The sequence below is a fragment of the Carcharhinus amblyrhynchos genome, chromosome 9 (assembly GCF_965287045.1).
Source record: "Carcharhinus amblyrhynchos chromosome 9, sCarAmb.v2.hapA, whole genome shotgun sequence".
In the NCBI taxonomy this organism is placed as follows: domain Eukaryota; kingdom Metazoa; phylum Chordata; class Chondrichthyes; order Carcharhiniformes; family Carcharhinidae; genus Carcharhinus; species Carcharhinus amblyrhynchos.
In genome coordinates, this window is record NC_137332.1 from 85,965,495 (window position 1) to 85,980,416 (window position 14,922).

Here is a 14,922-nt window from a genome sequence, read left to right on the forward strand (position 1 = left end):
CATTTACTGTATATTTCCTATCTGTATTAGGCCTTCCAAAATGCATTACCTCACAATTGCCTGGATTAAACACCATCTGCCACCTCTCCGCCCAAGTCTCCATCTGACCTATATCCTGCTGTATCCTCTGATGGTCTTCATCGCTATCCGCAAATCCACCAACCTTTATGTAGTCTGCACACTTACTAATCAATCCAGTTACATTTTCCTCCGAATCATTTATATATATATAACAAACATCAAAGATCCCAGCACTGATCCCTGAGGAACACCACTTGTCACAGCCCTCCATGCAGAAACGCACCCTTCCACTGCTATCCTGTCTACTTCTCTCTCCTCCAGTACAAATGCACCTGGCGCAACCTTTGGCCACTGGTTTTGAAAGCCAATAACTGCACCATTTTGCTGCCTTGTTCATGTTTGGTGCATTGAAAGCTACCTCAAAACGTGACTAAATGTTGACAAAAATCAAATAGTTACAGTTAGATTTAAAATAATTTGAACTGTGCTCCTATTCAACAAGTGAATGTGGGGTATACCTCAATGTTTCATTGTCGGGGTGTTTCACTGTGGGCTGGGGACATCTCAGTGCTTCAGTGTCGGGGTATTTCGGTATGCCCTGGGTATATCTCAGATTTCAGTGTCGGGGAGTTTCAGATTGGCCTGGGAATATCTCAGCTTTTCAGTGTGGACTGGGTATATCTCAGTGTTTCACTGTCGGCTGGGTATATCGCAGTCTTTCAGTGTGCGCTGGGTAGACCTCACAGTGGTTCACTGTTGGGGTGATTCAGTGTGGGCTGGTTAGATCACACAGTGTTTCACTCTCAGGATGTATCAGAGAGGTCTGGGTATCTCTCAGTGTTTTTCTGTCAGGGTATTTCAGTGTGCGCTGGGCATACCTCACGGCATTTCACTGTTGGGGGTGTGTCAGCGAGGGCTAGGTATACCTCACAGCGTTTCAGTGCCGGGGTGTTTCTGTGTGCGCTGGGTATATCTCAGTTCTTCACTGTCAGGGTGTTTCATTGAGGGCCGGGTATATCTCACAGCGTTTCAGTGTCAGGTTTTTCTATTTGGGTTGGGTATATCTCACAGCATTTCGGTGTCGGGGTGCTTCAGTGTGGGCTGGGTATTTCTCACATTGTTTCATTGTCGGTGTGTTTCAATGAACATAGAACATAGAACATTACAGCGCAGAACAGGCCCTTCGGCCCACGATGTTGCGCCGACCAGTTAAAAAAAAACAACAACAATGACCCACTAACGTAAACCAATCCCTTTTCGTCCATAAACCTGTCCACAGACCTCTTAAACGCCCCCAAACTAGGCGCATTTACAACTGCAGCAGGCAGGGCATTCCAATCCCTCACCACCCTCTGGGTAAAGAACCTACCCCTGACATCTGTCCTATAACTACCCCCTACTAATAATATAACTACTAATGAGCACTGGGTATATCTGTGTTTCAGTGTTGGAATGCTACAGCGAGGGCTGGATATTTCTCATAGCGTTTCAGCGCCGGGATGTTTCAGTGTGCGCTGGGTATATCTCACTGCTTCACTGTTGGGGTGTTTCAGCACGAGCTGGGTATATCTCACGGCATTTCTTTGTCGGGGTGCTTCAGTGAGGGCTGGGTACATCTCACAGCATTTCAGTGTTAGCTGGGTATATCTCAGTGCTTCACTGTCGGGGTGTTTCATTGAGGGCTGGGTATAACTCTGTTTCACTGTGGGCTGGACACATAGAACATAGAACACTACAGCACAAACAGGCCCTTCAGCCCACAAGTTGCGCCGATCACATCTATACCTACCAAGCCATAGAACTATCTGTAACTTCCAATGCCATTAGATCCCATATACTCATCCAGAAGTCTTTTAAAAGACCCCAGCAAGTTCGCCTCTACCACCACTGACGGCAGCCGATTCCACTCACTCACCACCCTCTGAGTGAAAAACTTTCCCCTAACATCTCCTCTGTACTTGCTTCCCAGCACCTTAAACCTGTCACATATCTCAGTGTTTCAGTGTGGGCTGAGTATGTCTCACAGCGTTTCTCTGTCAGCGTGTTTCACTGTGGGTTGGGTAGATCTCAGTGTTTCACTGTCAGGGTGCTTCAGTGAGGGCTGGGTAGATCTCAGTGCAAAATCTCACAACACCAGGTTAAAGTCCAACAAGTCCAGGTGGACAGCAAAGGAACCTGACAAAGGAACAGCCAGTTCCGAAGGCTAGTGGCGTTTGCTAAAAATAAACCTGTTGGACTTTAATCTGATGTTGTGAGACTTTTTACTGTGTTTACCCCACTCCAACGCTGGCATCTCCACATTATATCTCAGTGCTTCAGTGTGCACTGGGTATATCTCAGTATTTCAGTGTCAGGGTGTTCAGTGTGGGCTGGGTATATCTCAGTGTTTCACTGTTGGCTGGGTATATCAGTGTTTCAGTGAGAGCTGGGTATATCTGAGTGTTTCACTGTCAGGGTGTGTCAGAGAGGTCTGGGTATATCTCACAGCATTTCCCTGTCAGAGAGGGCTGGGTATATCTCAGAGTGTTTCAGTATGCACTGGGTTTCTTTCACAGCGTTTCAGCGTAGGAAGAGTATATCTCAGTGTTTCTCTGTCGTGGTCATTCAGTGTGGGCTGGGTGCATCTCAGTGTTCCTCTGTCGGGGTGTTCAATGTGAGCTGGGTATATGCCAGTGCTTCAGTGTCAGGGTGCTTCAACGTGCACTGGCTTTTTCTCACAGTATTTCGGTGTCGGGGTGTTTCACTGTGGGCTAGGTAAATCTCAGTGTTCCTCTGTCGGGGTGTTCAGTGTGGGCTGGGTAGATCTGTGTTTCAGTGTCGGGGTGTTCAGTGTGGGCTGGGGAGATCTCATAGCATTCCAGTGTAGGAGTGTTTCAGTGAGGGCTGGGTATATTTCTGTTCTTTGTCAGGGTGTTTTGGTGAGGGCTGGGTATATCTCAGTGTTTCAGTGCCGGTGTGTTTCAGTGTGGGCTGGGTAAATCTCTGTGTTTCTCTGTCAGGGTCATTCAGTGTGGGCTGGGGAGATCTCAATGTTTCATGGGCGTGGTATTTCATTAAAGACTGGGTATATGTCAGTGCTTCAGTGCCGGGGTGCTTCAATGTGCACTGGGTTATTCTCACAGTATATCAGTGCCGGGATGTTTCAGTGTGGGCTAGGTATGTCTTAGTGTTTCTCTGTTGGGGTGTTTTAGTGTGAGGAGGGTATACCTCACAGTATTTCTAGGTGGGCTGGGTATATTTTAGTGTTTCATTGTCGGCTGGGTATATCTCAAATGTTTCATAGTTGGGGTGTTTCATTGAGATATACCCAGCCGACAAATGTTTCATAGTTGGGGTGTTTCATTGTTGGCTGGGTATATCTCATAGTGTTTCAGTGCTGGGGTGCTTCAGTGTGGGCTGGGTATATCATAGTGTTTCTCTGTCGGGGTGTTTCAGTGAGGGCTGGGTATATCTCGCAGCATTTCACTGTGTGCTGGATACGTCTCAGTATTCCTCTGTCGCGATATTTCAGTGTGCACTCGGTATATCTCAGTGTTTCTCTGTCAGGGCATTTCAGCGTGCGCTATGTATATCTCAGAATTTCAGTGTCGGAGTGTTTCAGTGGGGGCTGGGTATATCGCAGTGTTTCTCTGTTGTGGTGTTTCACTCTCGGCTGGGTATATCTCAGTGTTTCACTGTCAGGGTCACTCAGTGTGGGCTATGTTTATTTCAGTGTTGGGATGTTCCAGTGTGCGCTGGGTATAACGCAGTGTTTCCCTGTCGGGGTCTTTCACTGGGTCTATGTATATCTCAGTGTTTCTCTCTCGGGTGTTTCAGTGTGGGCTGGGTATATCTCACAGTGTTTGACTGTCAGGATGTTTAAGTGAGGGCTGGGTGTATCTCATTGTTTCACTGGGCAGGGTGTTTCAGTGGGGACTGGGTATATCTCACAGTAATTCTCTGTAGGGGTGTTTCAGCATGGGCTGGGTATATCACAGTGTTTCACTGTCGAGGTATTTTCCTGTGTTCAAGTCATATTCAGTCCAACATTTTCCTACTGAACTGTTATATAAACTTCTAAAAACACAATGTTAAGTTAACATTCTGAAAGATAATCATTCACTGAATTGTGGCAATAGTTAGTGTTCTCAAAACACATTCCACAGTATCAAAATACCAGAATATATTTTTAAACATTTCCTAAGCTTCATTTGGGAGACAGCATTTAATTAGGTTATTGAATAATGAAATTTTGAATGAATTTAATTTTCAATTCAGAAAGGGAGAATGAAATCAGCGGCAAATGCTTTCCAGTCCCTATCGCATTTTGCCAGAGTGCTTTTGAATGTTATCACTGTACACAGTAAATCAAATTGATTATAGAAGACTCTATCCGGACTCCAAAATCTAGGAACAATGCAGTTATGTACAACGTAAATAGGACAGTTCCATTAACTTGGCTTCGCAAGATTTTACAGATCTATGCAACATTAGCAATGAACATCATTCATTACCACAAAGAACCAAATGAGCATTTGGCGAGCAAACACACACATGGCAACCGGGGGAGAGGAGACACGTGGCGATTGGGGGACGGGAGGTGGGCACAGAGTAATGATGCAACTTCAGTAGACATTGCTGGGTTACGAGCAAGGGCAAGGATACAAGGTGACATTTCTCCCCCTAATACCTGAATGGTGAGGCCAGCTGTGATTTCCCAACTGGCATGTGCTCAACTGGGACAAATTGAATCCGAGAATGCAGCTGAGCTTTGCCAGAAAATGTGTTAGCAAGCTAAGTCATTATGAAAATACACCAGGCAGATTTTAAACAGAACCACAGAGGAGGCCATTCGACTGGTGTCTTTTCTGGTCCCACCTTTGTGCACTTGGCCCACAGCCCTGCAGCTTTCAGCATTTCAGGAGCAGATCCAGTTACTTTTTAAAAGAGCTTAGGGTCTCTGCCTCCAACATCAACTCGGACGGCGAATCCCCAATATCCACCACCCTTTGCGTCCTCAGTCTTCTTTGTTTGTAACCCCAACCTATCCAATCCCACCACATTGCTACACTTTTCTAGCCTGGCAACATTCTCATAAATCTCCTCTGAACTCTCACCAGAGCAATTATGTCCTTCCTGTAATATGGTGACCAGAACTGCACACACTATTCCAGTTGTGGCTTCACCAGTGTTTTATACAATTCCAACATTATATCCTTACTTTTATAATCTACACCTCTGTTACTGAAGGAAAGCATTCCATATGTCTTCTTTGCAACCCTGTCTACTTGAACTGCTGCCTTAGAGACCTATGTACTAGTAAGCCAAGAACTCTCACTTCGTCTACACTTCTTAGTATATTCCATTCATTGTGCATTCGCTATGACTGTTTGGCTTCCCCAAATGCATTACCACACACTTCTCTGTGTGAGGAAAAGTCAAGCTTTACCAATCACTCCACCAACTCATCAATATCATTTTGCAGATTACAGCTATTCTCTACGCTATCTACTATTCGGCCAACCTATGTGTCTTCTGCAAATTTTCCAATCATGCCCCCATAGTCACATCCATATCGTTAATATATAACACAAACAGCAAGGGACCCAACACCGAACCCTGTGGAACACCACTTGAAACAACTTTACCAGAACAATAGGAACGGGATAGCTTGATCTTGGTTTCGGACGAAGTTTGGCACAACATCAAGGGCCGAAGGGCCTGTACTGTGCTGTTCTATATTCTATGGTCTATGGTCTAACTTTCCATTCGCAAGGGTAAGTCAACTAAGTTACTAAGTCAATTTTTCATCAAGTTTGCCACATTATCCTGCATCTCATGGGCTTTTACTTTTTTGACCAATCTGTCATGCGTCAAACACCTGTAAAATCCACAACACAACATCCACTACACTAGTGTGACTGCCCCTTTTTTATTTCTAAGCTCAAACCATAAAGCCTCGTTGACCTGTTCAGTCTGTCATCCCTTCTCACAACTGAAATTGATTCTTTAACCATTAGTAATACTCCCCCTCCTTACTTATCTCCTACTCTACCGTGTCTGAAGACTCTGTAACCCAGGATACTGAGCTGCCTGTTTTGCCCTCTTTTAGCCAGGTTGCCACTATAGCAATGACATCATATGCCATGTGCCTACCATTCTTTGCCATGTGTCTACCCATGCCCCGAACCCATCTACCTTGCTTGCAATACTCCTTGCATTGAAACAATTTAACCCATCAATTTCCCTTGCTGGACACTTTTTAAACATTCTTTCTCCTGTAATTCTATTGCTTAATCTTCAACATCACTAGCTAATGTTCTATCTCAATTTTCTTGACCTGAATTACTAGCGGATAGGAGACAGAGGGTGGTGGTTGATGGTAAATATTCATCATGGAGTTCGGTTACGAGTGGTGTGCCTCAGGGATCTGTTTTGGGGCCACTGCTGTTTGTAATTTTTATTAATGATCTGGATGAGGGTATAGTTGGGTGGATTAGTAAATTTGCTGATGACACCAAGGTCGGAGGTGTGGTAGATAGTGAGGAAGGGTGTCATAGTTTGCAGGAAGACTTAGACAGGTTGCAGAGCTGGGCTGAGAGGTGGCAGATGGAGTTTAATGCGGAGAAGTGTGAGGTAATTCACTTTGGTAGGAATAACAGATGTGTTGAGTATAGGGCTAACGGGAGGACTTTGAATAGTGTGGATGAGCAGAGGGATCTAGGTGTATGTGTACATAGATCCCTGAAAGTTGGGAATCAAGTAGATAAGGTTGTTAAGAAGGCATACGGTGTCTTGGCGTTTATTGGTAGGGGGATTGAATTTAGGAGCCGCAGCGTTATGTTGCAACTGTACACAACTCTGGTGCGGCCGCACTTGGAGTACTGTGTGCAGTTCTGGTCCCCACATTACAGGAAGGATGTGGAGGCTTTGGAGAGGGTGCAGAGGAGGTTTACCAGGATGTTGCCTGGTATGGAGGGGAGGTCCTATGAGGAGAGGCTGAGGGATTTGGGGTTGTTTTCGCTGGAAAGAAGGCGGCTAAGAGGGGATCTTATTGAAACATATAAGATGATTAGAGGTTTAGATAGGGTGGATAGTGATAGCCTTTTTCCTCTGGTGGAGAAATCTAGCACGAGGGGGCATGGCTTTAAATTAAGGGGGGGTAGTTATAGGTCGGATGTCAGGGGTAGGTTCTTTACCCAGAGGGTGGTGAGGGATTGGAATGCCCTGCCTGCTGCAGTTGTAAATGCGTCTAGTTTGGGGGCGTTTAAGAGATCCGTGGATAGGTTCATGGACGAAAAGGGATTGGTTTAGGTTAGTGGGTCATTGTTTTTTAACTGGTCGGCGCAACATCGTGGGCCGAAGGGCCTGTTCTGCACTGTAATGTTCTATGTTCTATGAATCTGATCCTACTCCTGGGATCCCATCCCTGCCACAGTAGTTTAAATGCTCCCCTGGTTGTGCAGTGAATGGTCACACCACACAGACATACTATGTCCCAGGTTTGAAGCTGCTGAATTGTCTGATCTCAGGCAGGCCACCAATGGAGATGCTACCACTTGAGAATCAAAGAGTTGAGCAAGAGTGTAAGGGAGAGATTCAAAATCAGGGGCAGTTCACACTTCATTAGCTAACCAGCAGCTTATACTGTACATCAGGGGTCTCCAACCTATAGCCCGTGGACCACATCCAGCCCGCAGCAACTAAATTTTATTCATTCATTTACAAAACGTTCTTTTCTTTGGCCTGCGACAATGTGTAAAATATACAATATGGCCCTCATACCAAAAAGTTTGGAGACCGCTGCTGTAGGTGCATGTATGTCAGTGCATGGATTTGTGAAGGGAAAATCGTGTTTGACGAATTTACTGGATTTTTATGAAAACTTGACTAGTGTGGTAGACAGAGGGGAACCGGTGGATGTGGTGTTTTTAGATTTCCAGAAGGCGTTCAATAAGGCACCTCACCAAAGGTTGCTGCAGAAGGTCAGGGTACACAGAGTTGGGGGTAAAGTGTTAGCGTGGATTGAGGATTGGCTGTCTAATAGGAAGCAGAGAGTTGGAATAAATGGGCGCTTTTCTGGTTGGCAGTTGGTGACTAGTGGCGTGCCGCAGGGATCGGTGCTGGGGCGTCAACTGTTTACCATATACACAGACGATCTGGAGAAGGGGGCTGAGTGTAGGGTAACAAAATTTGATGACACGAAGATGAGTGGAAAAGCGAATTGCATGGAGGACGCAGAAAGTCTGCAGCGAGATCTGGATAAGCTGAGTGAGTGGGCGAAGACCTGGCAGATGGAGTATAAATTAGCAAATGTGAGGTTATCCACTTTGCAAGAAACAATAGTAGGGTGGAATATTATTTAAATGGTGAAAAGTTGCAGCACGCTACTGTGCAGAGGGACCTGGGGGTCCTTGTGCACGAATCGCAAAAACTCAGTCTGCAGGTGCAGCAGGTGATCAAGAAGGCAAATGGAATGTTGGCCTTTATCGTGAGGGGGATAGATTTCTGATAGATAAGGGAATTAAGAGTTATGGGGAGCAGGCAGGAAAGTGGAACTGATCCACTTCAGATCAGCCATGATCTTATTGAATGGTGGGGCAAGCTCGAAGGGCTAGATGGCCTACCCTAGTCCTATTTCTTATGTAGTATCAGGAAGGACAGATCAAACTCTTACTGCATTGGAACACCCATGAAGCATGAAACCCTGAACAAGACATCACAGAGTTAATTCCTACCATAAGTCAGAAAGTGGGGTACGAGATGCGATTTTATACAACAATATCACTCAGAAGGCTGCGCGGAAGAGGTTGTGAAAACACCAAATGGCTAGCCTCTCTGTCAATTGCTCTAAAACAGAGGCTTCAGTCCTTATTAGAAACGCTTTCAATGTCTAATTTACAAGGTCAGCTTAATAAGCTTACCGCTCAACAGCCAGTTCACAGTTTGACGTTTGCTGCACGGTGATGATCAGTTTCTTCTCTATTCCCTGTCGCAATTTGAAATACAGTTTCTCTCTATCCTTGGGTACAGCACTGTGAAGGCAATATAAGAAGTTGTCATTGCTCACATCCTCGACTCATCACTCTCTCCATACCTCCATTATCTCAGCAACCGCTTCTTTTAAGATCCGAGAATGGAATCCATCAAGACCCAAGCACTTGTCAGCCTTCAGTTCTCAGTTTTCTCGGTATTCATTCCCTGATAATTGTAATTGTTTTAAGTTCCCCCATTCCTTTCAATTATTGATCTACGTTTATTTCTGAGATATTATTTGTGTGCTCTGAGTGAAGATAGACACAGAGTTTCCATTCAAAGCCATTTCTTTAATTCCCCATTTCACTCTCTGGGAAACCAACACTCACTTTAGTCACCTTTTTCTTTTTGAATGTCTGTAGAAACTCTTATTATGTGGTTTTACATCTCAAGCGAGCTTTCTCTCATATTCTCAATTTCTCATTCTTTGCTGGCTTTTATGTTGTGTGCAATCTTCTGATCTGCCAATAATTTTCACTTATGTAATGTAAGTCTGTACTGTAAATAAAGTAAATTGTTTTGGGAGGCTGTGAAATGGCCATGAGAAATGCTAAATTCAAGTTTTTTTTCACTAAGGCTGACTAACTACGGTTTGGCACCAAGTCCCAAAGCTGCAGCATCCCAGTGCTCAGTTTGAAATCTTCAGTCGCGTCACCTGAAATTGCCTTTTCCATCATCCTCCTTCACTTCAAGAGAGACAGTGAAGTTGTAGCTGTCACTCTCAGGACTTGCATCGCCCATGTCTTTTACCTCTGCTGCTTGTTTGGAAGATCGGCGAAAAGCAGTGGAAAAACTGTAAAGGATTCGGCTGACCTGAAGAGAAGCAGAAACGTACAGCTTTAGATCCACAGCATTGCTCTCTCCTACGTGACCACTTCTAAAGTTCCAGTTAGGTCCCCCTCTGGAACCCAAGGTTCACATCTGGGTGTCACAACTCAGGAATTGGTCTTTGAGGGAGAACAGCCTAGATTCACAAGAAAAATATTGGGGGCCAAAAGAGTAAAATTATGGGACGTCACTGAATGACAACAGGGCCCCCTGAAGGGGGAAGGTGATAAGGCAGAGGTCATGGTACAAGTTGGTACCAATAACATAGGCAAAAAGAGGAATGAGGTCTTGCATCAAGAGTTCAGGAAGCTAGGCTTTTTTAGCAGGATCTCTTGGGTTGTAATCTCTGAATTACTCCCAGTGCCACATTATAGCGACCACAGAATAGAATAGTACAGATGAATACATGGCTTAAGAGTTGGTGCAGAAAGGGGGGTTTTAGATGCCTGAATCACAGGGCCATTTCTGGTGAAGCTGGGGCCTATACAAGTGGAATGGCCTCTATCTGAACCAGAGCAGGACTAATATCCTTGCCAGGTGTTTTGCTAGTGCTGTTGGGAGGAGTTTAAACTAATTTGGCAGGGGGAGGAGACACAGAATAAGGGCACAGAACCATAAAACAGTAAAACAATCAAGTCAGAGGCAGTGTTAAGTTTCAAAGGATTAAGGCCAGACTGAGCAGCCTCTGCTTTAATGCCAGGAGTATTGCAGGTAAAATGAATGAGTTGAGAGTGATGATTGACACATGGAATTGTGACATAACAACCATCACAGAGGCGTGGTTGAGGGAGGGGCAGGATTGGAAACTCAACATTCCAGGATATAGGATCTTCAGGCAAGACAGGGGAAGGGGTAAAAGTGGAAGAGGCATTGCATCTTTAGTTGAGGAGTCAGTTACTGCAGTAAGGAGAGATGATATTTTGCAGAGGGCATCAAATGAAGCTTTGTGGTTAGAATTCAGGAATAAAAAAGGGGCAGTAATATTTCTATTACAGTCATATTACAGACCCCCAGATAGTCAATGGGAAATTGAGAAGCAAATATGCACACAATTCGCAAAGGTGTGCAGAAACAATAATAGGGTAATTAAAGGAGGCGATTTCAACTTTCCTACTATTAATTGGGATATTGTTAGGAATTTGGATGGAGGGGATTTCTTAAAACATATACAAGAGAGCTTTTCAGAGCAATATGTAGGGGGTCCAACAAGGGAACGAGCTGTGCTGGACCTAATTCTGGGGAATGAAGTCAGACAGGTGACTGAGGTGCTGATGGGGGAGGATTTTTGTGACAGTGATTACAATATGGTACAATTTAGCTTCTTGTGGGCAAAGAAATAGACAAGTTACAAAAAAAATGTTTTGAATTTAAGGAGAATGTGGAGTTTTGTGACATAATGCAGGCTCTGGTCAAAGTAGACTGAGAACAGTTATTAGTAGGGCAATGTACAGAAGAGCAGTGGGGGGCTTTCAAAAAGGAAAGGGGGAGGGTATAAGCCAGCATGTTCCCTCAAGGGTGATAGGAAGGAGTAACAAGCTTAGAGAAACGTGGATGACCAGAGATATTCAGGATACAATGAGAAAGGTATCTAGCATAAGGGGAGCAAATCAACAGGGCATTATTAAAGTATAGAATGTTTAGGAATGAACTTAAGAAAACAATTAGGAAGGCAAAGAGGAGATATGAAAAAGATCTGCCTAGTAAAAGTAGGGAAATCCCAAGATATTCTGTAAGTATATAAACGGGAAGAGGGTAACCAGAGAAAGAATACGGCTCAGTAGGAACAAGGGGGCAATCTATGATTGGAGCCACAGATGTTGGTCAAATATTGAATGAATATTTCACATCCGTCTTCACCCAAGTGAATGAGGATGAAGGTATGGAATTCAGAAAGGGATACTCTGAGGTGCTTGAGCAAATTGACACAGGGAAGGACCAGGTATTGGTAGTGTTTGACAGGCTTAAAAATGGACAACCTCCAGGTCCGAATGAATTGTCTCCCAGGCTGTTATGGAAGGCAAGAGAGGAGACTGCAGAAGCTCTGATCCAAATTTTTAATTCCTCTCTGGCCATGGCGGAAATTTCCTGAGGACTGGAGAACAGCTAATGTGGTTCCGCTATTTAAGAACGGTTGTAGAGAGAAGTCAGGGAACTAGAGATACTGAGTTGCGTATCAGTGGTAGGAAAGCTATTAGAAAAAATTCTGAAGGAGAGCATCTACCACCACTTGGAGAGGCAAGATTTGATAAGGGATAGTCAGCATGGCTTTGTCAGAGGAAAGTAATGCCGAACAAATTGGATTGAATTTTTTGAGATGGTGACCAAGTGGGTAGATCAGGGTAGTGCAATTGATGTAGTTTATATGGATGTAGATTATGTAGTTTATATGGCAAAGTCTTTGTCAAGATCCCATGTGGCAGACTTATAAAGAAGGCAAATACACTTGAGATTTAGGATGGATTTAAAGGGGATTTAAAATTGGCTCAGTTGTGGGAGACAGAGGGTGATGCCAGAAGGCTGCTTTAGTGATTGGAAAGCCAGTGTCCAGTGGCTACCACAGAGATCTGTACGGGGTCCCCTATTATTCGTCATTTATATAAATGAGATAGATGACTGTGGGGGAGGGGACTAGTAAGTTTGCAAATGACAAAGAATGGCTTGGGCTACAAGAAGATATAGGCAGATGGTCAAATGAGCAGATAAGTAGCAGATGCAATTTAACCCTGATAAGTGTGAGGTAATACACTTTGGCAGGAGTAATTTGACAAGGAAGTATTCAATGAGCAGCATGACACTCGGAAGCTCTGTGGAGTAAAGGGACTTTGACATGTTTGTCCACAGAGCTCTGAAGACAGACAGCACGTTAGTAGGGTGGTGAAAAATCATCTGGGACACTTGCCTTTATCAATCGAGGCATAAACTACAAAAGCAGGGAAGTCATGTTGGAGTCATAAAGAACTTTGGTGGGGCTACAGCTAGCGTACTGTATGCAGGTCACCATATTATAGGAAGGATGGGATTACACTGGAGGGGATGCAGAGTAGATTCACCAAGATGCTGAATGGGATGGAACATTTAAGTTATAAAGGGAAGCTTGCATAGGTTTGGGTTGTTTTTGTTGGAGCAGAGAAATCTGGGGAGTGACCTGATCAAGGTATACAAAATAATGAGGGACATGGACAGAGCGTATAAGGATCAGCTGTTCCTCTCAGTTGAAGCTCTTAGTAGAAGGGTTCAATGTGAGGGACAGGTGGTTTAGTGGGGATGTTAGGTTTGTAGCTAAAAAGCTAAAAAAGCCTTTTTAGCTACCCAGAGGATGGTGATGGTCTGGAATGCACTGTCTGGGAGGGTGGTAGAGGTGAGTTGCCTCACACTCTAAAAAGTACCTGGATGAGAACTTGGCACATCATAACATTCAAGGCTATGGGCCAAGTGCGAGATAATGAGGTTATGTGGAAGATCAGGTGTTAGGATCATAGAATCTCTACAGTTCAGAAGGAAGCCATGCGGCTCATTGAGCTTGAACCAACCACAAACCCACCCAGGCCGTATCCCTGTAACCCCACATATTTACCTTCCTAATTCCCCTCACACTAAGGAGCAACTTATCATTGCCAAGCCACCTAACCGTCCTTTACCCCTAAACCCTGACGTCCAAACTCAAAAATCCAAAGCAAAGCAAAAAAGGAAATCCCACTGCTCAGTAAAGCAACCAGTTCCATACGTCAAATACAACCACCATCCAATCTTTACAGATGGAGGGACCTCCCACTATTAGTAAGAAACCAACATAACCAACCCAGACATACCACATAGACCCAAAACAATTCGCCAAACCCTCAGAAAAGCCTCCCACCCTATAAAGAACAACCCACAAATCCATCGACAGCCTTGTCAAGGAATCACCAGATACTCTCCCCACACCTTCCCCCAGCAACCCACCTACTACCTCCCAGTAAAAGCATCCCCTCATCCCTACAATCCAGAGACTTACTCAGCAACGTGCACACAAAACCTCCCCAGCTTGAAAAAACAAAAAAAGGAAACCTCTACCTATAGAGCCATTCTCCAACACACACATCACCTTGACATCCACCCCAATCCCTGGGAACACAGCAAAAGTCCCCAACCTAACAGCCACCTCCCCCACACAAACCACCTCAACAAACATTCCTTCCCAACTACCTAAAATACAGCAGAACCACTACCCCATCCCCCAAGGGCACCCACTCTTCCCTCCCCCTCTGCACCACACCAAGCCACCATCACGTACACCAAATCACACCCCCGACCCATGTACCTGTGTAGCCTCAGTCCAAAATCCACTACACCCAACAACTAAGCCAAGTCAGAATCCACCAGACAGGACACTTCAGCAACATTTGCCCCGTGAAGAAATCACACACAGGAAATGTGAACAGGAGCTTGGCAGAAACCCACAAGGAGGTTCCTATTTTCAAGAAAGGGAACAGGGACAGCCTGGGAAATTACCAACCGGTGAGTCTGACCTCAGTGGTTGATAAGTTGGAGAGGATTCTGAGGGACAAGATTTATGAGCATTTAGAGAAGTTTAGAATGATCAGGAATAGTCAGCACGGCTTTGTCAAGGGCAGGTCGTGCCTTACGAGCCTAGTTGAGTTCTTTGAAAATGTGACTGAACACATTGACGAAGGAAGAGTGGTGGACGTGGTTTACATGGACTTCAGCAAGGCGTTTGATAAGGTCCCCCATGCAAGACTTCTTGAGAAGGTGAAAGGGCATGGGATCCAAGGGGTTTTGGCCTTGTGGATCCAGAACTGGCTTGCCTGCAGAAGGCAGAGAGTGGTTGTGGATGGGTCTTTTTCTGCATGGAGGTCGGTCACTAGTGGAGTGCCCCAGGGATCTGTTCTAGGACCCTTGCTGTTTGTCATTTTCATAAATGACCTAGGTAAGGAAGTGGAGGGATGGGTTAGTAAGTTCACTGACAATACGAAGGTTGGTGGTGTTGTGGATGGTCTGGAGGGATGTCAGAAGTTGCAGCGTGACATAGATAGAATGCAAGACTGGGCAGAGAAGTGG

At 44.9% G+C, this 14,922-nt stretch overlaps 1 protein-coding gene across 4 annotated transcripts in view; it reads right to left on the reverse strand.

Moving 5' to 3' along the window:
* Window positions 1-14,922, reverse strand: part of rabgap1l (RAB GTPase activating protein 1-like) — a 462,369-nt gene that overhangs the window by 358,858 nt on the left and 88,589 nt on the right. For all 4 annotated transcript variants that reach the window (XM_080196010.1, XM_080196008.1, XM_080196011.1 and 1 more), the window contains 2 exons: window positions 9,692-9,849; window positions 8,925-9,035 (listed from right to left, as the gene is read on the reverse strand). In XM_080196010.1, coding sequence (XP_080052136.1) covers window positions 8,925-9,035; window positions 9,692-9,849 — 269 coding nt within the window. The remainder of the gene's footprint in view (window positions 1-8,924; window positions 9,036-9,691; window positions 9,850-14,922) is intronic.